Source organism: Erythrolamprus reginae, chromosome 4 (assembly GCF_031021105.1).
Source record: "Erythrolamprus reginae isolate rEryReg1 chromosome 4, rEryReg1.hap1, whole genome shotgun sequence".
Taxonomy (NCBI): domain Eukaryota; kingdom Metazoa; phylum Chordata; class Lepidosauria; order Squamata; family Dipsadidae; genus Erythrolamprus; species Erythrolamprus reginae.
Genome location: NC_091953.1, coordinates 62,610,748 through 62,621,900, shown reverse-complemented (window position 1 = coordinate 62,621,900; position 11,153 = coordinate 62,610,748). Strand labels below are relative to the sequence as shown.

The 11,153-nt window shown below is 38.1% G+C and overlaps 1 protein-coding gene across 1 annotated transcript in view; it reads right to left on the bottom strand.

Moving 5' to 3' along the window:
- Window positions 1-4,046: 4,046 nt before the first annotated feature.
- Window positions 4,047-11,153, bottom strand: part of LOC139167137 (lebercilin-like protein) — a 49,791-nt gene continuing 42,684 nt past the window's right edge. The window contains 5 exon segments of the mRNA XM_070751558.1: window positions 4,047-4,077; window positions 4,877-4,970; window positions 5,380-5,517; window positions 6,431-6,495; window positions 6,498-6,935. Coding sequence (XP_070607659.1) covers window positions 4,058-4,077; window positions 4,877-4,970; window positions 5,380-5,517; window positions 6,431-6,495; window positions 6,498-6,935 — 755 coding nt within the window. The 3' untranslated portion in view covers window positions 4,047-4,057.

Sequence of the window (11,153 nt, the reverse complement as noted above, 5' to 3'; positions counted from 1 at the left end):
TATAAAGGGCCGGAAAGGACCCCCTCCCCAAGGAGGTGTTGACAATCTCCTGGATCCAGCTCCGTGTCACATCTCGGCTGGCCAAAACCAACCAAGAGGGACACGGATCCAGTAGACAGGTGGCAGAACTCACAGCTCCAATGGCCTTGTCCACTTCATCAGGTGTCACCAAGTCAAACTCCTCCCAGACTGATGGACAAAGATGTTTAGCCCCAGTCACCTCAGCTGACTCATTGTCCGCCGATACTGCTATGCAATTGGAGTCGAGATCAGCCCGGATCCGAGCAACTTTATCAGTGAAAAACGAATTAAATTCCTTGGCACTACCCTGCAAGTGCTCCCCAATTCCCCCGGCCGGGCGGGATTCCGCTGATGCAATCAAGGCGGCATGGTACGCGCATCTTGCCGCCATGAACGCCACTTTGTAGCCTTAATAAAAGCTCTTACAAGTGTTCGGTCAGATTCAGACTTACTCTTCCTCCATCGCTTCTCTAGACGTCTCTTCTGCCGTTTCAACTCCCGGAGCTCCTCGTTGAACCATGGAGCTCTACGGGGTCTAGTGCCACAGAGAGGTTGCAATGGCGCAATTCGGTCAAGAGCCTCCACTGCAGCCTTGTTCCAGGCCTCAGCAAGAGACTCTGCCGAGCTGTAGACGAGTGAATCTGGTAAAACCCCAAGCGCCCTCTGAAAGCCCTCAGGGTCCATCAGGCGTCTGGGGCAGAACCTCCTAATCAGTTCCGCCTCCCTGCGGGGGAGGATTGGAGCCAGGAAATCAAGCCGCAGTAGAAAATGATCTGACCATGACAAAGGCAATGCTTCTAAGCCCCTTAGTCTCAGACCATTATTCAATTGCTCCGAGAGGAATATCATGTAGGGTGTGTGTCCACCCTCATGAGTTGGACCCTGAACTACTTGAGTCAGGTCCATGGCTGTCATGGTGGCCATGAACTCCTGTGCTAATCCAGAGGAACCGCCGAGTGACAGCAGATTGAAGTCCCCCAGGACAATGAGTCCGGGGAACTCCAACGCCAACCCGGCCACCTCCTCGAGCAGCACAGGCAGGGCTGTTGACATGCAGCTGGGAGGCAGGTACGTGAGTAACAAGCCCACCTGAACTCCTGAATCCAACTTCACAAGGAGTGACTCACAACCCGCAATCTCAGGGGCAACGAGTCTACGCAGGCGAAGGTTCTCCCTGGCTACAATAGCCACTCCCCCATCTTCCCTGGGGTCGAGGCTGATGCCATATCTGAAACCCGGCTGGGCATAATTCCGAGAGAGGAACTATATTGTATTTGTACATTGTTTTATTGGTATGAGCCGCCCCAAGTTCTCAGGGGCTGCATACAAATCTAATTATTATTATTATTATTATTATTATTAATAATAATAATAATAATAATAATTGTCCAACAATTCCTCTTAAGTCTGTGAACTTATTCTCCTTATTCCTTTTCTTCTACCACTTCAATTGAGTCACACAAGGAAAGAATAGTCATTCTCTTTTTTTGGGGTCCCAGAGTGATTGATTATTAATACCACGGACTCTAGGATTCATTATCTGTAGAATTTGAACGTATCTATTTTCCTTACAAACCATTGAGAAGTAAAGGAGAATTTGGAACTGGACTGAAGGCCTTGAAAATCATATTGTCCTTTTATTTTAAAAAAATTATTTCTGGCTATGTAAAACTCATTGTTCAGATCAAAATCTTGGAGAACTTTATTCTGACCTGAAGACTAAGGAGGATCATTCAATGCCCTAACTAAATAAAGGAAACTCCATAAAGACCAGTTTATTCTTATCAACATTTAAAGAAATCAATTTCCCTCCTTCTCCTCTTGGGCACCCTTTCTCCCCACACAATGGGTCAATCTAAACTGACAAGCAGGTGAAGTCCGTCACAACAGATGCTCTCACAAAGCAATGATTTATTGATTCATTTGTTCTGGAAATGCCCGAAAGCCAATGAACTGGGGTGGGAGGAAGTCGAAGGGACTAGTTGAACTTAGACAATTTATTCAGAGGTGCAGAATTTATGGGAAAAAGTGCAAGAGGATATTAATAGGAGGTTAAATATACGATGGATAATTACTAATGAAAATGCAGTATTAGTTAAAAGCAATGTGATGGGAGAATTTAGAAAAATAAAACAAGCAGCGATAGAAAGCGCTCAGGCGGTAAATAATCTTGGGTTGGAAGGATGCGACAAAATGGACAATGCAAATTTGGTACCAGTACATGGTGGACCATATTCAATTTGAGATTATGGATAAAAGGATAAATTCGGTTAATGAAACTGATTTGCGACAACGAATGGGACGATGGGACAGGGTAGGATGATATATGGCGAGTAGAATCCGAGATCAAGCTAAAAGGAATAAATTGGAATCACTCTAGAATATGTAAATAGACACCTTGCTCTTGAGTTAAAATGGTATACAACAAACACCCCCAATTTGGTAGTGGGGTGTGAATGCTTCTCTGGTGGTGGGCACTAATCACAAAGCGCCTGTTTTATTTTGTGTGTGTGTTTATATCCTTAAAAAACCAATAAAAATATGAAATTAAAAAAAGACAACTTACTCAGAGGAGTATCTAACTAAAATTTAAAATTTTAAAGTCTATAAGATTAATTCCATATGGTCTAGTAAATATAACTATTGCAGACAAGTTAAAAGATTAGAGTCTTTGCCTCCCTCCTGTGGTTAAATAAAACCTCTGAATAAATGGCAAGGAAATATTCTCCTTTATTCATTTCAAGTAGGAAAGAAAAAGGCTTCAAGGAAATCTTATTTTGAGGTAGAAATTAATCACAAAACATCTTTTTCAAAATTATTTTTATATTTGTGTTTTATAAAAATGTTCAAAAAGTTCACAAAAGTTTTTTTGTGCAGCTTATTTCAATAGTAACTACAGAAACTACTAATATTGCCTAGTTCTTATACTATCTAAAATCTATTATCTAATATATCCTAGTTCTAATATTACTATCTCCTATCTCCTAGTTCTAATACTACCATACCTAATATCTATGATCTACTGTAATATATCCTAGTTCAAATACTAATATCTAATACTTAGTTCTAATGCTATCTCATATCTACTATACTTATATTGCCTAATAGTCATGTTTACTATCTAACATTGCTTAGTTCTAATCAGTGTTCCCTCTAATTTTTTTTTTGGGGGGGGCGGAAAAGTATAGTGTCTGAGTGGCAGTCCCTTCGGGACTGGGCGGTGCAGAAATAATAAATAAATAAATAAACAAACAAACAAACAAACAAACAAACAACACACCCTGTTTTGCCTCAGAGAATTTCAAAATAAAATACTGTACTGTGTGTCTGTAACAGTGAGCTCATAATAGGGCAAATCTATCAATATCAAAATGCCACTTAAATAGTTGAGCTAGTTTCAAACTAGATTTTGATTTTCTTTCTCTCTTCCTTACTCCCATTCTTTTTCTTTCTCTTTTCCTTCCTCTCTTTTTTCTATCTGTATCTCTCTCTTCCTCTCTTCCTCTCTCTCTCCTTCCCTCTCACTCTTTCCCTCTCGGCTTCTGGGCAGGTTTGGAAAACTCTGAGTTGATGATGATTTTTAAGTGAGCGATTGCTCACTGCTCAGCTTAGAGGGAACTATGGTTCTAATACTATCTAATATCTTAAATCTAATATATCCTATTTCTAATACTAATATCTACTATCTAATATGTCCTAGTTCTAATACGATCTGTTATTTATTAGTTCTATAAGCTTGACTGGAATCACACAATGCACACAATCACTTGGTACTTAAAATGCACTTTGGACTATACAGTTTTGGAAAAAGAAGCTCTTTTCCAACATACAGTATGAGACTGTTTTCTTCATGGGGATTTGAAGAGGTGTCTTTTTGTCTTTCCTTTGGAAATCCGGCATGTGAGGGCTTGTAATTGGTGATGGAATCTCTTATAAAGCTGTCTATTTCTCCCTGTTGCCTGTTCTTTGGTCTTCTGCATGTTATCTTTGGGTTGACTAAGGCAGTGTTTCCCAACCTTTTTTGAGCCGCGGCACATTATTCACATTTACAAAAACCTGGGGAACATTAAGGGGGGGAGCTAAAAAAAGTTTGGACAAAAAAAATCTCTCTCTTCTTCCCTTTCGCTCTATTTCTCTCTCCATACCTCTTTCTTTCTCTCTTCCTTCTTCCCTCTCTTTTTTGCTTTCTTTCTCTCTCCCTCCTTCCCCCCTCTGAGCTTCGCTTCACGGCACACCTGACCATGTCTCGCGGCACACTAGTGTGCCACGGCACACTGGTTGAAAAACACTGGACTAAGGGACCTGTTGAGGAATAACTCTGATGTAATTTTTTTTACATGTTTCTCACATATAGTCTCAGTTGCTTTGCATTCAGAGTTATGATGCTTCTCCCAAAGCATTTACGTTTTGAGTATGACTCAATTCCAGAGTTCTGATGGTGTCCCATCCCTCGCTTTACAAATGAGACATTCATTTAACAAATACCTCAAAAAAGTTTTAAAATAAGGTTGGTCATATGGGTGCCTTGATTTATTACTATCATAACTTAGGGTGAATACATGGGTTTGATTGAATATAATCTATATAGCACACACATACACTAAAATCTTAAGAAAGAGATTTTGAATTTAGTGAGGTTTCTTAGTAAATATCTCCTTATTCTCCCCTTATCTCTCACTTCTAGAGAGAATGACAAGAGTGAATCTGTTTAATCAGGACCCATGAATAATAAATAACGAGATAAATAAAGAGTTCATATAATGCAGTATTTCAAGGAGAAAATATAGCAAGGATTTGAAATAGTTTTGACATGACAAAGAATTATCATATATTTATTTAACAATAAAGTATTTACCTCTTGGGGAAGAACATGAATCGGTTTTCTCCGGCTGACCTTTACGCATCCGGTGGGCATAAATATTTGTTATGCTGAGTTCCCGTTCTTTCTCCTAAAACAATGCATTATTATTACATTAATTACAGTTTTTTAGAGATCATACATTTCACTGTGTAACTCCCCCCGGTATTTCATTTTATTTATCTGTATTTTAAATATTTCCTTAGGCATATTTGTGCCATTTTCCCACTCAATTTTCTATCAGTACAGGACTTGAGTAACAGGTTTAAAAAACATATTATTTTCATTTTGGCAGACACTCTTCAAATAGTACTTTTTCCTAGAAATGTGTGCAAGTGGCTTAATGTGAATTAATACATTTCTTCAGTTTATAGTTTAGATAGTTAAAAGCTGACAGAAAGACCCACAAAACAAGATAGGCTCAGCTCAAATGAGTATTAGTGACTAGCATCTTGGATGCCTTGTGTGGTAAGCAAAATTTTATTTCAGCTTCTAAATACCTTAAGTTTCAGCTTCAGTGACTCCATTTCTATTTGTAAATTGGCAGTGATTGACTGAGCTTCAATTGTCTTTTTTTTCTCAACTGCTAACTGATGTCTAAAAGAGGCAGTTTTCAATGACAGCTGCTTTTCCAAATCCTAAAAAACATTACAAATAAATCATCAATAACGTTATTCAATATTTGCAATCATACAATATTGAATTAGAAATTAGAGGAAGACAACTGAAATTTTATTAAATGTTTCCAAAAAGACGAAAATCCTCAATTTTTGAAATGGGAATCAACCTACATTGTGAAAGAATAATATCCAAACTAACACGTATAACCAAAAATACGGTCATATGATGCTTACAATCCAAAATGCAGATTAAAGAGAAAATAAATAGATAGATTTTGTTCAATTATAATAAAACCATAAAATGCTTTATTTTTTCCTTGGTATGATGCCAAATATGGTGTGTTTAGTCAGTATACAGTTTTAAATGTGTTGGCTAGGCTCATATTATCAGAGATGGACTTTTCCATGTGATTAGTTAAAGCGAGAGTGATTCTTTTCAAAATGTGTATCGTTTGCTGATTGCACAGTGGAAGATAGGATAAGCTACACACCACCTCCATTTGCCTGTCATGCTCCCCCACACACCTGCAATGGCAGAAGCCATGCCGGCTTTGCCATTCCCATGTGCGACCCCCCCCCCAGCCCTCCCGAAGTGGCAGAAGCCATGCCGGTCTTGTCGTCGTCCTCTTTTTTTGGAACTTCTTTGTGAATCCCCTTTGAGTTGCCTGTTGTTCTGGTCCTGGAGCCCCCAACACACTCTTGCCTGTCTGCTCCCCAGTGGCCATGGCACCTGCTACTCACCCTCCCTTGGGTCCTGGTGACATATCTGCAATGGCCAGGGGAGGGTCAGAGGAGGAGAAAAGCTGGCTGTAAATGGGCTGAAGCAGGTGGCTGGGGGCAAAAGAGGTGTGGACAGAGCTTCATGCCTAAGTGTCCCATTCTGCTCACAGAGCCTGCTATGAAGTTCTAAGCAATGTACATTGCATGTTACCTGGGTTCTCTTATCACTAGCTTCCAAGTTTTGGGTAAGTAATTTTAATTTACGCTGAAGTTCTCCTCTCCAAGTTTTTTGTCTTCAGAAACTTTCTTCAATGCCTGCAAGGCGTCCTTTGTTTTTAAGAGTTGAACCTCAACATCTCTCAGCTTCTTGGAAGCTCTGCGCTCTTCTTCTTGAGATTTCTGGAGATGTTTCTTTAGAGCCTGCATTTCTTTAGACTGCGGGGTCAAAAGATCAGGTAGATTAATCTCTGCATTTTCATAATTCCTGATTACTTTCAAATGCTGAGACTGAAGACGCTCCAACATTTTATTTTCTGTAGCATAGGTCTCCAGTTTATTCTGCAGAACAGCCACTTCATTTTTCAGTTTTTTAATTTCATGTTCCCTTGCTGACAATACATGGCAAACCGTGGTATTTTTTTCCTGAGCATTGATGGTATGATCAGTAGTAAATGTGGTTTTCTGCTGAGGTTTCTTTTTAGGCAATGTTTTACCTCCTGCATGGAAAAAAATATCAAGATAGCACATTAGATTGAGCAAAGCACTTAATTTTACATAAGTCTCAGAGTTAAATGCTCAAATATGTATTCAGTGCATAGATTCACTCCCTTTTATGTAATATCTTGAGTCAATCTCTAATGCAACTATTTGTTGATTAACCTATTGTGAAAAATCACACCTGAACTTTCATAATATTAGCTTTTGTAAGACATAACTGCTATACTCACATAAAGTATCTGCCCATACTTTTACCTCTTTTTTATTATTATTTTATATCGACAAACATACAAATAACATTTAACATTTATACTTAACTGTTATACATTATAATTAATATTTAACAATTCTGGTTTTCCCCCCATTATATTTCCTTAATACTAATTCCTTTTCTTGTTTTATTCTTTTTTTCCTCTTATCCATGTATACAGTTTCTTCCACACTCTATAGTAGTTCTTATTTTGTTCATCTTGTAATTCATATGTTAATTTACTTAATTTAGCGCAGTCTAACATTTTGTTGATCACCATCTCTTCATTTGGTATCTTTTCTTGTTTCCAATTTTGTGCGAATGCCAATCTTGCCGATGTTAGTATATGTGTTATTAAATAATAGTCTTCTTTGCTGTGTTGACCTCTGATTATCCCCAATAAATACATTTCTGGTTTTGTTTCTAATTTATATTCCAATATTTCTTCCAACCAGCCCTGAATTCTAATCCAATTTTTTTTTGCTTCTGAGTATAACCACCAAATATGATAATATGTTCCTGTGGCTGTTTTACACTTCCAGCATTTATTACTTATACTCGGGTGTATTTTAGCTAAGCGTGCTGGTGCATAATGCCATCGGTAAAACATTTTATATAAATTTTCTTTATATGGTATAGATAATGTCATTTTATAATTTACTTTCCATAATTTTTCCCAATCATCTATTTGAATTGAATAACCAAAATTTGTCATCCATGCTATCATATTCTGTTTTACTATTTCTTCTATATTTTCATAATTTAATAAATAATTATACATTTTAGTAATAATTTTTTTTATCTGGGCCTGTTAAAATTTTGTCTATTTCATAGGATTTTTTTGCATATTCCATGTTCTATTAAGTCTTTTTTGTATCTACTTTGTATTTGATAGTATGGTAGCCAATCTATTTCTATACCTTCATTTTTGAGTTTTTCTCTTGATTTTATGTTTCCCTTGGAATCTAAAAGATCTTCATATGTTATTATTTGATTTGGGGTTATTATATTTGGATGTATCTGGGCTTCTAGGGTGGATAACCATTTAGGGACTTCTCTGTAATGTTTTTTCCTTACTTTCCGCCAGTGTTCCAGCAAAGTATTCCGAATCTGATGCTGTCTGAAGTGTGAATGTTTTATATGTTCCCTTTCCCACAGATGTGCATGCCAACCTTTGTTAATATTGTGACCCTCTATCGTTAGAATTCTAGTATTTTCTAAATTGATCCATTCTTTGATCCATAATAATTTGGCTGCCTGATAGTATAATTCTAAGTTCGGGAGGCCAAAGCCTCCTCTCACTCTTGAGTCCTGTAATGCTTTAATGTTTATCCTTGCTTTTTTATTATGCCAGATAAATTTTAAAATTATTCTATTTAAATTTGAAAAAAAATTCTTATCTAATTATTGGTGCTGTTTGAAAAAGATAAAGCCATCTTGGGAGTATATTAGATTTTATGGTATTAACCCTTCCCATTTGCGACACCGCAAAGTCGCTGAGGGGATCGAGGTCTTCAGAGGGACTCAGGGTGACCCAGAGGCGTGGGGTCACTCACAAACGCGAATCCTAGAAAGAAAACTTGGACACATTTCTCTCCGGGTGAAATGACACAGTATTGAGCTGTGCACGCCCTTTTATTGGGGGAATATGCAAATTGGGTAAGGTTATATGTATATGTCAAGTGGTATACAAACATCCAATAACATAACTCTAAGATATGACACAACTTCCGAGTCCTTCCTATCTATATATGGCACGTAACTAGTTTCTATTGAACAAATGTCTCTCATGGCCAATTTCCTGGGACCTTTGTTGTTAGAATGGCTCTCTCCTGTTTACCTCAAGGCAAGGTCTTTTATTGCTGCCTTCGTCCTGTTTATCCCAGGAAATGTAAATATGCACCCTTTTATCACACAGCTCTCATCCTGCAGACACATTCTTGTTATTCAAGGGGAGCTGCCATGAACCGCTTTATGGCCAGTCACTTCCTCAAGCAGATTTCACCAGAAATGCAGACTCACTTTGTGACCTACGTGCAGTCCTGTTCCTGGCTAATGGAATCGGAGTGTATAAGGCATTTGTTGTTAGAAGTCCAGATATCAAATCCTATCCTAACATTATGCTATGGCAGCTACAACCATTAATGATAAATTCAATACTTCTACCTCTTACAATACTAGACAACACAGTATGAAGAGTAGAGACCTTGAAATTTCTAGGTTCTGCCATATTTGAAGATCTAAAATGGTCATCTAACATCAAAAACATCATCAAAACAGCATAACAAAGAATGTTCTTTCTATGCCAACTCAGGAAGCTCAAACTGCCCAAGGACCTAACGATATAGTTCTACAGAGGAATTATTGAGTCCATCATCTGCATCTCTATAACTGTCTGGTTTGTTCTGCAACCCAACAAGAGAGACACAGACTTCAGAGCAAATTCACAATTGCAGAAAAAATAATTACTGCCAACTGGTCTTCCATTGAGAACCTGTATACTGCATGAGTAAAAAAGAGAACCGTGAAAATATTTACTGAACCCTTGCATCTTAGACATAAATTGTTTCACCTCCTATGTTCAGAATGATGCTATAGAGCACTGCACACCAAGACAACTAGACACAAGAACAGTTTTCTCCTGAACACCATCACTCTGCTAAACAAATCATTCCCTCACCCCTGTCAAGCTATTCACTAAGGCTGCATTACTTTACTATTAGTCTTCTCATCATTCCTTTCACCCATCTTCTCCCACTTATGACTGTATGACTGTAACTTTGCTTGTATCTCTATGATTATTGATTGTTTCATGGTTGCTTATTTGAACCCTATGACAATCATTAAGTGTTGTACCTCATGATTCATAACAAATGTATCTTTTCTTTTATCTACACTGAGACCATATGCATCAAGACGAATTCCTTCTGTGTTCAATCACACATGACCAATAAGGAATTCTAATCTAGTCTAGTCTAGTCTAGTCTATGCTTGGACTTCAACTCTAGAATTCCTCAGCCAGACATGTCTAAAGCAGGATTGCTAGACCTGGACTCTAAGCTTTATACTAAACTGCCCAGACAGACAGATGAATAGTAGAGTCTTTAAAGTATAGAAGTGTCAAGGTATCTAAGCAAAAGTGCATTTATAGGACAACTGCTTGATTTTCGGAAAAGGCTTCAGTTGAAATCTGCCAACCACAATGAATGCAGCAGTGTTCTGGATAACAAATGGCCTTCTTACCTTTTGTATGGACATCATTTTTCTTTTTCTTCTCTGGTAAGATTCACTCTTCAGTCTCTAGTTGCTGGATCCATGAGATGGTGAAGCTGCCATGCCCTTCCCTTCTGTAGGTTTGAGAGGAATCTGAGTGAAAATGTCCCCAATAGTCTTGAGAAGTTCCACAAATGCTGTCCTTGCTGCCGTTGACAGCTGTTCTTGAAACATCATCAAGCAGTATATCAAACTCAGTGGAATCCGTAAACTGAGCACTTCCAAATTGGCTGGAACATTTGCTAGAGTTACTTTCTTTACTTTTGTTGCTGCTCTTATTAAGTTCAGTTGGGGAATCATTAGAGCTTCCACTTTTTCTGCATTCCTCCTGGACAGTAGGATGAAGAACTGTATCATCAGAAGCCATTATTTTAAGTCTATGTATTATGGCTGAAATTGGAAACAGATATATAATGGTCTGCCCACGATGCCCAGGCAGAGGCTTCTAGCAGAGGTCCATTTATGCACGTTACCCAGTTCTTGCCCTAGAAGTGGCTGTTTAGATCTTTAGTACTATGACAACTAAATAACCTCTTCTCTGAGCATAATTTATTTATTTATTTATTTATTCGATTTTTATGCCGCCCGTCTCCTTAGACTCAGGGCAGCTTACAACATGTTAGCAATAGCACTTTTTAACAGAGCTAGGCTATTGCCCCCACAAACCCCACATGTCCACCAAAATTGAATGGAA